This window comes from Acinonyx jubatus, chromosome C2, assembly GCF_027475565.1.
Source record: "Acinonyx jubatus isolate Ajub_Pintada_27869175 chromosome C2, VMU_Ajub_asm_v1.0, whole genome shotgun sequence".
In the NCBI taxonomy this organism is placed as follows: Eukaryota; Metazoa; Chordata; class Mammalia; order Carnivora; family Felidae; genus Acinonyx; species Acinonyx jubatus.
The window spans coordinates 77,484,231-77,501,743 of NC_069384.1; the positions used below are offsets into that span (position 1 = coordinate 77,484,231).

General features: G+C 37.8%; 1 protein-coding gene across 5 annotated transcripts in view; it reads right to left on the bottom strand.

Annotated features, from left to right (window-relative positions):
• Nucleotides 1-17,513, bottom strand: part of TPRG1 (tumor protein p63 regulated 1) — a 215,088-nt gene that overhangs the window by 67,473 nt on the left and 130,102 nt on the right. For all 5 annotated transcript variants that reach the window (XM_053221067.1, XM_015064391.3, XM_027061201.2 and 2 more), the window contains one exon: nucleotides 6,732-6,908. In XM_053221067.1, coding sequence (XP_053077042.1) covers nucleotides 6,732-6,908 — 177 coding nt within the window. The remainder of the gene's footprint in view (nucleotides 1-6,731; nucleotides 6,909-17,513) is intronic.

Below are 17,513 nucleotides of genomic sequence, written 5' to 3' on the forward strand. Positions count from 1 at the left end.
GAACACAGAACTCAATATAGGGCTCAAACTCACAAAACTGAGATCATGACCTGAGCTGAAACCAAGAGTCAGATGCTTAATCAATTGAGCCACCCAGGTGATCCAAAAACCAGTCTTTTAAAAGTTAGCTAATATTAATACCAAAATCTGCAAAGACAGCCCAATAGAAGAAAACTAAACATCAATCAAATTTATGAATATTGATAAAAGAAACACTTTCAAAAATTATAAAGAATATTCAATGGAATATTATATTAAATATAATTATACCATGTGGCTTTGTACCTTGAATGTGCAAAAATGTCTCAGTTTTAAGAAATGTGTGACAGAACCCATTATATTAATTAGATTTACAGAGAAAAATACACAATTATCTCCAAAGAGGACATAAAATTATTTGCAAAAATTCAATATCTAGGCATAAAAAAAATTCAATATCTAGCCTAGCAGACTGCCTATTCTGAAAATAACTAGAAATTCTACACAAAACAGACACACACACACAAAACAAAAACAAAAACAAAAAACAAAACAAAACAGAAAAAAACAAAGAGCCATCTTCTTACCCATAAAACTTCTACCTATGGATTTAAAGAATAAAGGAAGTCTACACAAAGTCCAGGAGGAATAAATTTGAAAGTAACCAATATACCAAGAGCCAACAAAATATGACCTATTCTTAAGAAAAAAAGACAGTCAATGCAGGAAATCTTGAGATGATCCATAATTTGAAATTATCAGGAAGAACCTTAAAGTAATTATTATAATTATGCTAAGTAAGGTAAATACTAAGTAAGTGAATTATGCTAAGTAAGGACAATACACTCATTCAGAAAATATGTGACATATTTTAAGAGAAATAGAAAATAGAAAAGAGTACTAAATGGATGTTTTAAAACAAAAAGAACAATAATTGAAATAAAAGAAATTCTTGATAGACTTAACAGCAGAATGAAATGACAAAAGAAAATGTCAATAAGGTGTGAAGTTGGATCAATAGAAACTGCCAATCTGAAGATGAGATACAGACTGGAAAAAAATAGAGACTGAGATACCGGTAGAATAATAGCAAAATTTCTCTTATACATGTAATTGAAACATCAGGGGAAAAAAAGAGAATGGAACAACAACAAAAAAAAAGTTTCAAAAAGCAATAAGCTCAGATTTCCTGAATTTCTTGAAACATAAAAACTTACAAATGCAAGAAGCACAGGGAATCCCAAGGAAGATTAAACATACACACATACATATACCCCTATGCACATCACAGTCAAACTTCTGAAAACTAAAGATAATGTTAACATGTGAAAGCAGCTAGAGAATACACAGAATAGCAGTTCAAATAACTGTGAATTTCTCTTCAGAAATTATGGAGGCCAAAGACAGTGGAACAACATTTTGTGAGTACTGAAAAAAAAAATGTCAAGACAGAATTCTCTAACTAGAGAAAACTCTTCAGAAATGAAGGGGCACCTGGGTGGCTCAGTAGATTGAGTGTCCGACTCTTGATTTGGGTTCAGGTCATAATCCCGGGTTGGGCTCGACACTGAACATGAAGTCTGCTTAAGATTCTCTCTCTCTCTCTCTCTCTCTCTCTCTCTCTCTCTCTCTCTCTCTCTCTCTCTCTCTCTCTCCCTCCCTCCCTCCCTCCCTCCCTCCCTCGTTTTATATGCATATTTCTGCCCCTCTCCCTGACTCGTACTCTCTCAAAATAATAAAAATTAATAAAAAGGAATGAAGGCTAAATAAAGATGTTTTTAAAAATACATCACCAATATACTACAGTACAAGAAATACTAAAAAGGAATTTTTCATGTAAAATGGCATCAAAGGGAAATCTGAATCTCCTGGAACAAAGATTATCAGAAGTGTATCAGAAATGAAAACATGGGATCACCTGGATGGTTCAGTTGGTTGAGCATCTGACTTTGCCTCAGGACATGATCTCACAGTTCATGTGTTCAAGCCCTGCATTGGGCTCTGCGCTGACAGCTCAGAGCTTGGAGCCTGCTTCAGATTCTGTGTCTCCTTTTCTCTCTGCCCCTCCCCCAAGTGCTAGCTCTCTCTCTCTCCCTCAAATATAAACAAACATTAAAAAAATAAAAGTAAATAAAACCATGTATTTAAATAGAAAATACAATTATATATCCTAATTTTTTTGGAATATGTACAATTTCTTAAAACAAAATTTATAACATTATCCTGTTTAGATTAAAATGCATATAGAAGTAATATGCATGACAACTGCAACTTATAAAAGGTCAGTAAGGAGGTGTTGTAAATAGTACATGTATGGTATGTATGTGCATGTAAATATGTATTTACTAATTTAATGTATCTTATGACGTTTTAACATACTAAGGAAGCTTTCTGTCTGGGGAGAGACTGCCCCTCTTGGGGCTAGCCAATTTTTAGAGATAGCAAAGGACTCAGCCTAAAGTACACCTTTGATATTCATATAAAACAATCCTGAACCATACATCTTCTATTTGGCCCATACACCCCATGAGGCAATATTCTTCTGCCTTGATCAATCCAGGTTCAGGTACTAAGCAACAGTGGATCTCCCCTACAGCTTAAAGTCTACCAAAATTAAACTACCCAGTCCCAAATTGAGTACCCTGTCATGCCCTGCCTTTCCTGTAGAAACTCTAGTAACAGCCATGGTCTAAGTTCTCGTATAGCTCCTGTCCTTTCAGCCTCCTGACCAACACTGGTGACTTCCTCTGAGGCCCTCTATGGTATATGGGGACTCCCTTTCTTAGACCTGTGAGTACAATAAACTGTCTTCCAAGCCTCCTTCTCATATCCTCCTATGGCTACACTGACTTTATCATACTATATCAAACATTTACAGTTCTAGAATAATAAGTCTACAAGGTTTCTATGTTAAAAGTGTAGTATTACAATATTAAATTTAAGTAGACTGTGAAACGTTAAGTACCTATATTATAATTCCTTCAGCAGTGGTTCTCAATATGGAGTGATTTTGCCCTTAGGGTACATTTGGTGATATCTGGGGACATATTTTGATTGTCTTAACAGAAGCAGGGTGTTACTGGCACCTACTGGGTATAAGCCAAAGTTGCTGCTAAACATCCTACAATGCACAGACCAGCTTCCCATACCAAAGAATTGTCCTACCCAAAATGTAAACAGTCTTCATGTTGAGAAACTCTGCTCTAAAGCAACCACAAAATTATATAAAATGTTATAGCTAAAAAGCCAACAGAAATATTAAAATTAAATTATGAAAAGTATTTAAATAATTAAAAATAAGGTTGAAAAAGAGGACTAAGAAATAAATCTAAAAAGGGAAAATGGAAAACAAATAATAGGTAGACTCAGGGCGCCTGGGTGGCTCAGTCAGTTAAAGCATCCAACTTCGGCTCAGGTCATGATCTCACGGTTCGTGGGTTCGAGCCCTGCATCAGGCTCTGTGCTGACAGCTCAGAGCCTGGAGCCTGCTTCTAATTCTGTGTCTCCCTCTGTCTCTGCTCCTCCCCTGCTTACTCTGTCTCTCAAAAATAAATAAATGTAAAAAAAAAAAAAAATTAAATAATACGTAGACTCAACTTCAATCAAATCAAAATTATATAAAATGTAAAGGGACTAAACACTCCAATTAAAAGGCAGAGATTATCAGAATGGATTAAAACTATAACTCAATTATGTGATCTCGATAAATATACTTTGAATACAAAGACATGGACAGTAAATGTATTATAAAAAGATTTGCTATGTAAAAAAATAAGTATAAAAATGATAACCAATCCATAATGAAAAAAAGGCTCAATTTTTCAGGAAGGCATATTAATCATAAATATAATGTACACAATAGATCCTCAAAATACATTAAGCAAAGAATAAAGAGAGAAGAAAACTCCACAATGATAGATTTTAACATTCCTTTCTCAATAACTAATACAAAAATGGACAAAAATCAGTAAAAATATAGATAACCTAAACAATACTGTCAAACACAATAAACCAATTGATATTTACAATCACAAAATTTTGTTCCAATGAATATGATACATTCACAAAAATATACTATAGTTCAGTCAATAAAACAAGTCTCGATTTATTTACAAGGATTAAAATCAAGGCCATATGTTCTCTAAATTAAAATGAAAGAATATTAAAATCTCAAGAAAAATATTTGGAAATTAGCCAGTACAACTTCTAAAGTATCCATGGCTCAAAGAAGTAATCACAAGAAAAATTAGAGAATACTTCAAGCTAAATGAGAGTAGAAACACAACATATCAAGCTTTATGAGATGCAGTAAAGGCAGTGCTTAGAAGGAAATTTATAGATTTAAATAGTCATATCAGAAAAGAAGAAAAGGCCTAAAATCAATGCCCTTGGGTTTCAAATTAAAAAGTTTAAAAAAAGGAAAGAAAAGTAAACCAAAAGTAAGTAGAAGAATGGAAAAAATAAATAAATAAAAAAGCAGAAATCAACTAAATAAAAATCAGACAAAAGTGAAAATTAGCATTTAAAAGTATATTCTTGTAAAAACCAACAAAATCAATAGGTCTACTGACAGAAAAAGAGAGAAAACACAGGTCATCAAAATCAGGAAAGAAAGGGGATATCACTAAATGTCTTATAGACATTAATGGTATAATAATGGAATATTATTAAAAACTTTATGCTTTTAAACACAGCACTGTAAATAAATGTAACAAATTCTTTGAAAAATACAATTTACCAAAATTGACACAAAATCAAAGAATTGTGAGTAACTCAATATTTATAAAACAAATTAACAAAAATGAGTTGTTTTTCTTTATCTCACTGGCAAAGCAAAAAAGATTCATAATGTGAGATATTGGTGAAGATGTGTAGAAAAGGACACTCTTACACTTTGTGGGAGTGTAAGCTGGTGTCACCTGTTCAGAAGGCAATTTAGCAATATCTATCAGTTAAAATGCACATGACTTTTGACCTAATAATTCCACTTACAGAAATTTACACATTATAGATACATTTAGACATCTATCCCAAGTCCTATACACAAGAATATTTATAGCAGAATTGCTTATAGTAGCAAAGGTAAAAATAAATAGCCATTAATGAGGGGCTGGATAAATAGATTACTTTTTAAAATAAATATTCTGCACTATTTAAAAAACTGAGGTTGATCTATAAATAATTATGTAATAAAATCTCCAATTATATAATAAAATCTCATTGGGTCAAATAACTCGAGGCAGAATAGTTTACAACATGTGCTCCCATTGAGTAAAACAGTTTATGATAAATGTGCCTGTGCAGATGTACTTACAAATGTGTATAAACCCATTACATACAAAGACATACAAAGACATCTATACTCCTGTGCATTTGCTATTTCTATTTCTTTAAAAAAAGAAAAAAATAATAACACGTAACTATTGACTATCACCTAGGGTAATAAATCTTGAGAACTTAGAGTATGGGGTGGGAGAGATATTTCCTGAAAATAAATATTCTGTGATATTATAAAAATATTTATGATTGCTTATATTATTGAAAACCCACCAGTTCAAAAAGTTAGTGAGCTAAATCAATTTGTCACATCATGCATCCATGAAAAGAATAAATTAAAGCATAGATCTTTGATATGGTATGCTTTTTGTAAGGAAACCAATCACTTGATCAAACTGTGCTTTTTTTCAACATTTTAGAAAAGTTTTTCTGCTCTCACTGTGTGCCAGGCCCAATGCCAGATGCCAAACAAACAAACAAACAAACAAAAAGGTATTTTCCCTCAAGTTGCTCACCAGGAGATGGGAAAAGCTCACAGTCAAAGGCTCAGAGGGAGATTGCTGTCCTGGCTTAGATCTAAAATGTTTAGGAAAGGGGGCACCTGGGTGGCTCAGTCAGTTAAGCATCCGACTCGGCTTCAGCTCAGGTTCTGATTTCACGGTTCCATAGGATTGAGCCCACTGTCAGCACAGAACCTGCTTGGGATTCTCTCTCTAGCTTTCTCTCCACCCCTCTCTCGCTAGGGCACACACACATGCACGCTCTCCCTCTCTCTCTCAAATAAATAAATAAACTTTAAAATGTTTAAGAAAGACAATTCCTTCCAAGACCATAACAAGAACTTAGTTCAGCAACCCTGCTCTGTAGACCTCACCAGGTATCTTGGTAAATGTCAACATCTCTGAGATAGTTGAGGTCCTTTCTACCAAGCGTCCAGGGAAGATCTCAAAGAGACCTCTTTCAAGAAGAGCTATTGACCATCATAAATCCTGTCCACTCAGCTTTACAAAATAATTTCAATTTCCAAAGGCATTATACTGTTTCCCACCTCCACTCCTTTGGCTGTGCTGTTCCTTCAGCTTGGAATGTTAAATTTCTGTTCTCCATCTTTGCCTAATTCTTACCCAACGTCAAATACAGGCTCAATTCCTTCTCCAGTAGAGCTTCTCTGGTTCCCTGCCACACAAATTGTATTGAGAATCTTTCTTCCATGATCCCACAGCTCTTTCCCCCTTATAGTCAACCATTTATTTCTCATGTGCCCTTGGTAAAGTCCCAGTTTACTTAAAGTTGCATCCCTGGTGTCTGACATAGAATAGGAATGCAAAGATTATTTGATGAACTCAACTATACAGCTTCACTTTTCTCCCCTGGGTGTACTTGGATTACTATACTAAACTGAACTTTGTGACTGATTTCCCTGCATGGCATGCCCTCCACTGCACCATTTTCCAAGTCTAAGACACCACACTCACTTGTCCAGTGACATCCCAGGGAAGACAAACTTGCCCAGGCAGATGCGATAGACAGCGCTCAGGGGAATCCGCTGCAACTGCACACAGCTGAGCATGATGAAGTCATATTTGCAGATCAAGAGAGTCTTGTCTGTGACCAGCAAAATCCTCTCCTTCTCATTGTTCCAATGATCTATCCTGTGGGAATCATCACAGAGAATAAAAGTTAATGGCACGGTCTTTTCAAGTTAAAGATAACAGTACTCATTGAAACATCTCTACTAACACAGAAGACAGGGAGGTTTGATCACCTCAGAAGAGGTGCTGAGGAATAACTATCCTTCCTCTCTCCTTCTTTCTCTCTCTCTCTTTCAGTCCAGCCCCATGACCAAGGGAGAGGGGAAGATGGAAGATTGCTAACAAACAAACAAACAAATGTTCCACAGCCACAGAGTTCAGAGATGATTACGCATGAAGGGATCCATGGGGGGAATGACAAGATGGTATCATGTTGGCAGTCACCTGATTCATGTTCCTTCACATCTTCCCTGTTCATCAGAAAACCTTTATCTTCCTCCAAGGACACCAAAACATCAATTTTTCTAACTCAATTCTTACCACAAACTTTACTCACTACACACTAGGTTATGCTAATCTCCAAAAGTTGCATTGCTGAGTGGAGAAAAAAAATGGAGACTTACACAAAGGTGCACTGACCTCCAAGCCAACACAACACCTACTCATCCTATCATATCCTTGTGGTAGAAATACAGCCAAACAAGTGAAGTGGGCCAATGACAAAGTAGACACTAGATAAGTTTTCACCAAATTGATTTGCTTTGGACTTGAGAGCCTTTTAGGGCATGCATAGAAAATTCTAACTCTAACAGAATCTCCAACAAGAAGAAGATCTCAAAACAAGAGAGATCTGAACAGTGGTGTCTGGCTAGAAGAAAGTGAGCATGGTCTATAAATGCCCTCACCCACAGCACTTTTGCTGTCTATCTACTATAGCACTCATGACTTGTATTAGAATTATTTCAGTACACGTTTTGTTTTCCCCAAGAGACTGAAAAGGATGATCTGTGATTGGTTCATACCTGAATTCTCACTACACAGAATCAATCTAATGTAAAGACAGACTAGGTAGTCCACTCCCATCCATTCTCACACAGCAAACACAGTGCTATTTTTTTTTTAATACAAACAGAATGACATCATTCCCCTGTTTGTTAAATAGCATCTTTTTGATCCTAGGAGCAAACCCAACTCACGTAAATGGAACTACAAGTCCTTGTATGGTCAGGCCATTGCCCAACATTATCTCATAGCAGGCTAAGAACCCTCACTGTCCAAATCATGGTTCAAATGCCTCATTCAAGGAGGATTTCTTAAGGTCCTATATCAACTTGGCCCTTTATCATGCTCTCTCAAAGCATCCTGGTCCTTCTTCTTTTGTGGACCTATTGCTTTTTGTAAGAAGGAATGAGATAAAAATGTTTAGAAGTAAGTACCATGTGGACATTGACGATCAGAATAGACATGAAAATACAGAGGGTTGGACAATGTCAGTCAAGGGAGCTCAGTATCATGTATGTGTGTATGTTCCACAAAGGCAGAGACCATGGCCATTGGGCTACTCACTCTATCCAGCTCCTGTCAAATAGCCCACACTAAATAAATATCTTTCTGGTGAATAAATGAGTGCCAATCAAAACTTTTGGAGGTTGCTGGGCTGGATGAGGGCCAGTATGAAAGTTGCCAGCTCTATCACTTACTTACTCTGTAAGATAGGACACTTCACATGCTTTTGACTCACGTTCCTTATCTGTGAAATGGAGACAATACTAGCACTCTCCTGAGTTTGTGGAGAGGATTAAGGGAAACGACTCTCAATCAGTGCTCTATAAATCAGCGGTTATTATCACTGGCAGGGGCCTTAAGTGTCTAGGGAATTTTGGGCAGCCCAAATATATTCCATTCCTCAGTATAGCATAATCTAAACACAGACAGGCAAGACGAGTCAGGAGTTAAGTCACTGCAAGGAAAAGGTGGATGTGTGAAAGACAGGAAAAAAAAGTTTGAAAGAGAAGAAAAGACAGAAAAGATGATGAAGGAAAAACAAGAGGGGTAAGAGCATTGATCATGGCGGCCATTATGTGGTATAAATATTAGCTTTACATCCCCCACAACCCTTTGAAGAAAGTCACATCTGAAGTCAGTCAACTAGAATATGATACTAGAGTCAGTGGTGTAGAGTCTGAGAGATGTGGTTTAAATCGTGGTTCTACTGGGGCACCTGGTGGTTCAGTCAGTTAAGCTTCCAACTTCAGCTCAGGTCATGATCTCACAGTTTGTGAGTTCAAGCCCTGCATTGGGCTTTCTGCTGTCAGCACAGAGTGCTTTTTGTAGCCTCTGTTCCCCTCTCTCCGCCCCTCCCCAACTCGTATTCATACTCTCTCTCTCTCTCTCTCTCTCTCTCAAATAAATAAACCCTGGTTCTATGGTTTCCATCCACCCCAACAACACTGCCATACTCAACCCCTGTTCCACTGAGAGAAGGAAAGAATTCTAGATCATCTGTTTTATACTCTCAATCTTAGTCAGAAAGAGACCGGGGGACTCTGAAATGTCTTATCAGATATCTACATAAATTTCTCTAAATAGCTTGCATCTACTTAGCAGTAAGTTAAAAGCTGCTGCCTAATAAACCAGACTTGGTTTTAGTCTAAAAAAACTACAGCTTTTGGTTGAATGGTTTTGCTGAAAATGTCAGCACTCCATAATGAGATTTATTTTAAAAGGTAAAGGATTTGGGAAAAAAGAGAATTCTTTTTAGGAACACAGAGTGCTCTGCTGTGACACAGATTCTGCATAATTTACATGTCGGGAAAGTCTGAATTCAAGTAAACACATGGGGTTATAAATAGTTTGGGGCCACATCTCTAGCTCCTGGGTGGTATATGTATTTATTTAGACTTCAATCACACCTTTTTTTCCCAAATAACTCATGGAAAAAACATTGAATTTCATATTCCCGACATTAACATAATTGAACTTGGGTTGGCAACAATATCCACAACAAATATAGGGGTAGAAGTAGCAATAGCATATTGTGGAGACTTACAAAGTCCTTGGATACTGACGGTCCTATGAACCTCAGAGCAACCCTTTGGACCAGAAGTTATTACCCTTATCTTAAAGACAAGGTAGAGACATGAAACCCAGCCATGGTATTGGCTTTCTCCCCAGTACCATCCACCTCCAAATAGAGGACCCTTCAGTGTGGTATGAGAATACAGTAAAACCAACTTCTGGAAGGAGCTGATGTGATGATATATACCACCCTGGGGCTGCTGTCTCTGGGAAACCTTTCCCCTGAGAAAACACGCATCGCCATGCCTTTCAAACCTCATCCTCTTGCAGTGTTCCTTATCTGGGAGAAGAACCCTGCTTCCACCCGTTTATGCAAGCTGGAGACTTCGGAGGGAGTCATTCTGGACTCCACCTTTTCCTCAGCTCACATGCCAGGTCCTAAACATTTGACTCCCCAAAAAATCTCCGAAAACCACCTACTTACCTCCATCTGAACTTTCACCAACCTGATGCGGTCCCCCCTCATCTCCTGCTTAGACTACTGCGATCACCCTCTCACTAGGTTTAGGCTACTAGTCACCTAGACCGTTTACCTACTGGAGGGAACTGCTCCAGTTCCCTCCTAACCTCTCCACCATACTGTAGTGAGGCAGATCTTTTGGGGAAAAAAAAACAGATTGGCCTTCACGTCTTCACTTTGGCTGCAAACATTTCAACAGTCCCCCAGAGCTCTCACAAGAAATGATAGAAGTTCTTCATCTGATCTAAGAGGCTGTCCACAGTCAGGCCCTATCTACCTATTCAACCCCATCACAGGCCAAGTCTCTCCACTCACTCTTCTTGATCTTTCAGTTTCTTGTATTCACCATGTCCACTGCTACTAAGGGGACCTTCGCATATGTTGCTCCCACCTGATGTTATTTCCCTAACTGCTCTAGGGCTGAGTTCAATTAGCCCTTACTGAGGCAAACTTACCCAGACCTCTGTAACTACTTCTGTTCTTTCTAATGTACACTTTCATAATACTATGTATTTCTCCTTCATAGTACTTATCCCAGATGCACTTTTACAGTTATTTCTATGATAACCTAATTAATGTCTGTCTCCTCTCCTATACTATAAATTCCACAAAGACAGAATCAGTTCTTTGCATTTTGTCTCCAAAGGTTGTATGTATCCAAAATATATTTCTGACATCAATTAGTAAAGAATGAACAATCCTTGCGCTGTGCAAGCCATATGCCTTGGCTCACGCTGTTTGGGAATCCTATCCTCACGTTTACACACTGCAATACTCCCCCATAAAGTAGCACAGTTTTAAAAACTAATCAGTAACAGTGGGAAAATGTTTGTGCCATAAAAGTCAGAAAGAGCTGGATACAAAACGTCACCTTCAGTGTACTTCCAACTTTGCAACAACAACAAATACATAGATCAAAATGGTAACACTGATTATTTCTGAGTGCTGGGATTTCAGATGACTTTCATTTCTTTCCATGCTTTTATTAGTCAGAGCTTAATTTCTTTTTATGATGAACATATTCTACTTTCATGATAAAGAGAGATTTTTAAAAATAATAAATCTCACCCATCCTTCAAACTCCCAGTTTAAACGCTATTTCATGGAGACTAACCCTTACCAATCTCCACCCCACACCCTGCCAAGTAGATGTCCTCTTTCTTTTCATTAAATACATATAAGCTTTCTATCATCAGTACCTCCGCTGTGGTTCAAGTCACAATCTTCTCCATATTACAATGATTTCTATCCCCAGAATGTCCTCATCATGCCCCACATTTAATGAGAGACCCTCCAATGTAGAGAGTTGTTTCAGTCCTGTCTGTGTCCCTTCACTATGCCCAACACAGAGCTGAGAGAGAACCTGGCAAGTGAGCAGAGCTTGAAAAACTAAAACCATACAATTTATCATCTTAGTTGTGTGAGCCAGACTCTCCTGGCAGAGGATTTTCCACATCTCCTTTGCCACTGCTGTTCCTCAGCACTGTGTCATGTCCCTGCTTGATGAAGAAGGGCCTGGACACCCCAATGTAAAAGGGAATTTCAAAACTCCATGAGATTTGTGGTTTCCCGGGATGACATCAGTTTTGCCAGCAGAGGGCAACAGCGAACTAACAATGACAGGCGACCCATCAAACCAAGTTTCCAGGGCCCCCACCTAGTTATTCAAACCATTCCAGATGCCTTCCCAGCGGCCCCTGCCCTACACCTAACAACACTTTCGGCTGCTCTCTCAAAGCTGTGTCAAATCAATTTGTGAATTAGAAAGAATTTTCCTCCAAAAAGATTTTTTTGAACATTCTTCCACTACACTGACACACACACACACACACACACACACACACACACACCACACACACACACATATACACACTCCATTCAGTAGAAACATTTTCTCTAATACTGAATAGAGTGACTATACCTGGTTTACAAATCAACCTTCCTTCATGTGTCCCTCAAGCCGCTTAGCAAAGCCCAGCCCTTGAAAGAAGAAGGCAGTTTCTTGGCCGGCCAGAAATCGGCAACCAGGAGGGAAACACTGAATCATTCATTCCAGACATATTCCCTGAGCACCCACTGGGTTCCAGGCCCTGAAGAGAATCCAGTTTGGGTTTGCTCTTCAAACACAAACAGATGAAAAATGCATGGCATTGAAGCAAAGCAATTTCCCTCCCCCTGAGTTAAGTGAAGTCTTAAAAAACCTTTAGCTAAATAATCCACATTAAATTCTTTCAATAATTTGGTTATTCTTTCCTGGGGCTTCTCCAATTTGTTTAAAATAGGGGACCCTCCAAGTAAACACAGTATTCTAATAAAAACCCAATGTCCACAAATCTTCTCTGTTCTCAGATCCCCTGACTTGACTTCCTGTGGTTCAGTTTTTCTCCCCCTACCCCCATAGGGCCTGGTATGTACCAAGGTCTGTGCTAGCTACTGGGAATACTGAGAAGAATATTCTGCTCTTAAGGAATACACAATTCTTTAAGACGTAAGGTGAACCATGTAGAGAAGAGCTAATATGGCACTCAAAGTTGTGATGAGATTTTACCATTTTAACACAAGTTCACAGACTCAGGTCTCCAGATTCCCAGCCCACTGCCCACAGGGTTGAGGAAAAGGAACCCCTGACATCTATCTATTTGATGCTCTTGAAGAATGTTCTTCCATGAACACTTCATTTCCTGCTATTTGGTGTAAACTCTCAGTGTTGAAAATCACAAGTTGCAAAGAATGAATGATTTTTTGGAACAAACACACAAAAAGTGTTTTCAGGAGTATTACTTTTTTCAATACTTTTTAATGTATGCCAGTGTAGGACAGACCAAGTGCCCCATAAAACATAGACAGGATGGATCTGGAAACATCCATTCATGTACCTACAAAGACTAATTTTTCCTGAAGTAAGACAAATCCACTCTTGGGGCTTCATATGGTTCTACTTCATCAAAGGAAAAACAATGGTCTTTCCCCCTGCCCCAGGAAACAAAGGAGTCTTTGAGTTCTAAAAAAATATAATAAAACAATAAACAAGAAGTTTTAGTTAGGAAATTATACACATGTGTGTATGTGTATATGGACATGTATATATATATATATATATATACATATATATATATACATATATATACACACACACACATATATGTATGTATACGTGTATACACATATATGTATATGTATATATGCATATATATACATACATGTGTGTGTATGTATATGTATACATATGCCAATTCTGAAGCTTCTTAGATCTATATGCACATAAGAATAATTCTGCCACATATTTTTGTTAGGTTAAAATAAAAAGCACTCATCTATTGTGGTCTTCTCTGAATCAGGTACTGGGCTAAATATTACACACCCCTTTTAATCTTCATCAAACAATCCTGATAAATACAGGTGAGGAAACTGAGGCTTGGGGAAGGATAAATGACTTTGTTTGCCCTCAAAATGCATATGTGGAAGCCCCAACACCCAAAATGAAGGTACTAAGAGGTGGGGCCATTGGGAGGGGATTAGGGTTTGATAAGGTCATAGGGATGGAGAGCCCATGATGAGATTAGTTCCCTTATAAGAAGAGGAAGTGACAGGAGAACGTCTCTCCAGGATGTGAGGGTGCAATGAGAAGGCAAGCCAGGAAGAGAGCCCTCGCTGAGAACCAAACCTGTAGGTAGGCATTTTGATCTTAGACTTCCCAGCCTCCAGAACTGTGACAGAAGTGTTGTTTAAGCCACCCAGTCTATGGGTATTTTGCTATAACATCCCAAGCTGACTAATACAGGAAGTTAACTTGTTCCAAAAAAACACAGTCAGGATTCATCCAAGGTATGCTTCACCTTAAACCCTTGAGCTCTCTTCTTTACCAAACCACCATTCATTAGCAAGGCAATGAAATCTCTTCATTTAATCAATTAACATTGCTGAGTGTCTATAAAATTGACCCTTGAACAACGTAGGTTTGAACTGTGTAGGTCCACATATATGCAGATTTTTTTTTGTAAACATAATACAGTACTGTAAATGTGTTTTGATTTTCTTATAACATTTTCTTTTCTCTAGCTTATTTTATTGTAAGAATAAAGTACTTAATATATATACAAAATAGGTGTTAATTGACTGTGTTACTGGTAGGGTTTCTAGTCAACAGTAGGCTCTTAGTAAAAGTTTGGGGAGTTGAGAGCTACACAAGGAATTTGACTACAATTCAAAATTGAATTGAATTTGACTACAATTAAAAATAGTGGGGGCTCTGTAACCCTTTAACCCCTTTGTTGTTCAAGGGCCAATTCTACTATATTAAAGACATTATGTAGGTTCTCAGACTATAAAGCCCTCTATAATTATCCCTATCCTTAAGAGATTATAATTTAATGTAGGAGAATATAAATAAATCAAGTATTATGGTATAGAGTGATAAACAATAACATGGAAATTTGTATACAGTGCCATGGAAATCCCAGCTAATGTCGAACATGGATTTAATGCTTACTTTGTATGAGTTTTTGGTATATGTATCTCATCTAAGTTACTTTTTTTATGCTCACAGTAATCCTGTGAAGAAGGTAGTATCATTATCCCCATTTTACAGATGAGGAACGAAAACATAAAAAAGGTTACATAACTTTCCTAGTTCTGGAATTGAAATTCAAACTGAGGTGCCTGTCTCTAGAGCCAATGTTTTTGATTAACCACTCTGCTCTAGTGAAAGGCATTTAAAGCCACCTAGGAAGTGAGGCAAGGCTCTGGATAAAGTGTGTTTCTCGAAGCTTTTAAAGGATGATCAGGAGACGGCTTGATGCAGAAGGCAGATTAATTAATTTTAGACAGAGGGAACAGCATGTGCAAACACGCACAGAGACATGTACAGAATGACTTGTTGGAAGACATGTGTTTGCACAGTATGTAAATGGAAATCATGAAAACAGAATTACCATAAAAAGGGAGGATAGCACCCACGAAGATTCTGACTCAGGATTGTGGAGATGAATTCCAGGCATCTCTCCTTTTAAAAGCTGTCCAGATGCAGAACCAAGGTTTTGAAAGACCAAGACATTTTCAGGAGCTGATCTAGGAATTTGAATCAGACCTACGAATTCCCAGGCACTGAGGTGGAACCGTTTTGAGCCTATACTCGAAGAATTTGTAGGCAGTGCTGGAAGATTTGCAGATTTACCCAACATTTCAGACTGGAATGCCTCAAAGTATTTCTAAGGCATGCTTGTCCAGTCCAAATAATTAATCACACCCTCCCTCAGTTTATCAAAATTCTTTAACCTCCAGAGATGAACTTCTGCTTCTTGGTCTCTCAACCACGATAACTTAGATAAGAGAGCATCACTGTATTATGTCACAGTCCCAACCAGGTCCTCGTACAGAGAAATTGCTTTGTGAATGTTAATTCTGGTTTTTATACCCCTTTCCTGAAGGCAAACTGCGCTTGACCAGGAGTTCTGTCAATACTCCTGTGAGCTTAAGACTCATTTTAACCACAACTGGGTCTTAATTTCCTCTTAAATTTTAAGTGCTAGATTCCTGAGCAGCACTGGGCTTCCTATCACACAGGCTAGGAGTTAGAGATGTCATTCTGCCCCTTACTAGCTGTGCAATCTTACAAAAGTTACTTATCTTTTCTAAGACTCATTTTCCACATCTCTAAAATGAAAATAATAATAATGCTTTCTGCCCCTTACTAGCTGTGCAATCTTACAAAAGTTACTTATCTTTTCTAAGACTCATTTTCCACATCTCTAAAATGAAAATAATAATAATACATCTATACCTCATAGTATTGTTGTGAATTTTAAAAATAGTACTATAGGGGTGCCTGGGTGACTCAGTCGGTTAAGCGGCCAACTTCAGCTCAGGCCATGATCTCACAGTCTGTGGGTTCAAGCCCTGCATCCCGGTCTGTGCTGATAGCTCAGAGCCTGGAGCCTGCTGCAAATTCTGTGTCTCCCTCTCTCTCTGCCGCTCCCCCGCTTGCACTCTGCTCTGTCTCTCAAAAATGAATAAATGTTTTTTTTTTTTTAAATAGTACTATAGAGCACTTAGTAAAATACAAAGCACACGTAAAATACTAAGTTGTGCCTTGGTGGCTCAGTCAGTTAAGCACCCGACCCTTGATTTCAGCTCAGGTCATGATTTCACAGTTCGTGGAATCAAGCCCTGTGTTAGGCACTGCTCTGATGATGCAAAGCCTGCTTGGGATTCTCTCTCTCTCCCTCTCTCTGCCCCTCTCCCACTTGTACACTGTCTCAAAATAAATAAAAATAAAAATAAACAAAATAAAGTACTCAATTGTTATTAGCTATTAATACAAAGGTGATGACGGTGGTGGTGATGATGAAAAAGAAGGAGGAAGAGAAGGGGGAGGAGGATAAAACAACAGTGAAGAAGAATTCTTTTAAATTCCCTTTAAACATTTTTGCAACATTGATTGAATTAACAAATAAATTCATGAAAGGTGGTTAGAAGTAAATCCACTCAAAGACAGCTCCTCAAAACTATTATACTTTTCAAATATACAAAATCTTTCCATTTCAATTTCCTAAAACTTAATAAAGTAGTCATTAATTCCATATATATAACACAAGTTTTTGTCTATTTGCCCGTTTGCTTGTCTGACACAGCTGGGTATACTTCATTATATTGGAAATTATAGTTAAGTTACCCTGACTTACTTAAAATACAGACTAAGCATTTTATATGAAGTTCCCTTTGTAGAAAGCTGCCATGGGAGACCTTAGAAGATAAGGACCAGGAATAGTAGAATCAAAGACCCAACAGGAAACCTATGAGTGTGTCAACTGCAGGAGTCATGTTACACTCATTTAGGATTCCTGGACACAGTAACCAATAGCAAATTCAGATATGAACCCAAGTAAGGAGTCACAAGGGCAGGCACTAAGGATTGTGCTCAAAGTCATTGATTTCGAATCAATTTTCTTCTGTGTGGCATAAGGAAGGTGTTTCTTTACAGAAACAATACCAGGTATCCAGTCCAGAAATAATCCCCCCTAATGACCTGACAAATATTTATTGAGCCATTATTATGCTCCAGGCTCTAAGGGTATAGTGGTGAGCTAAGTTCCTGTTCCTCCCATTCTTGCATTCTATAGAGGAAGGCACACCAACAAAGGATATGGGCACATAAATATAGAGATCTAGATAAAAGGGAGATGGGAATA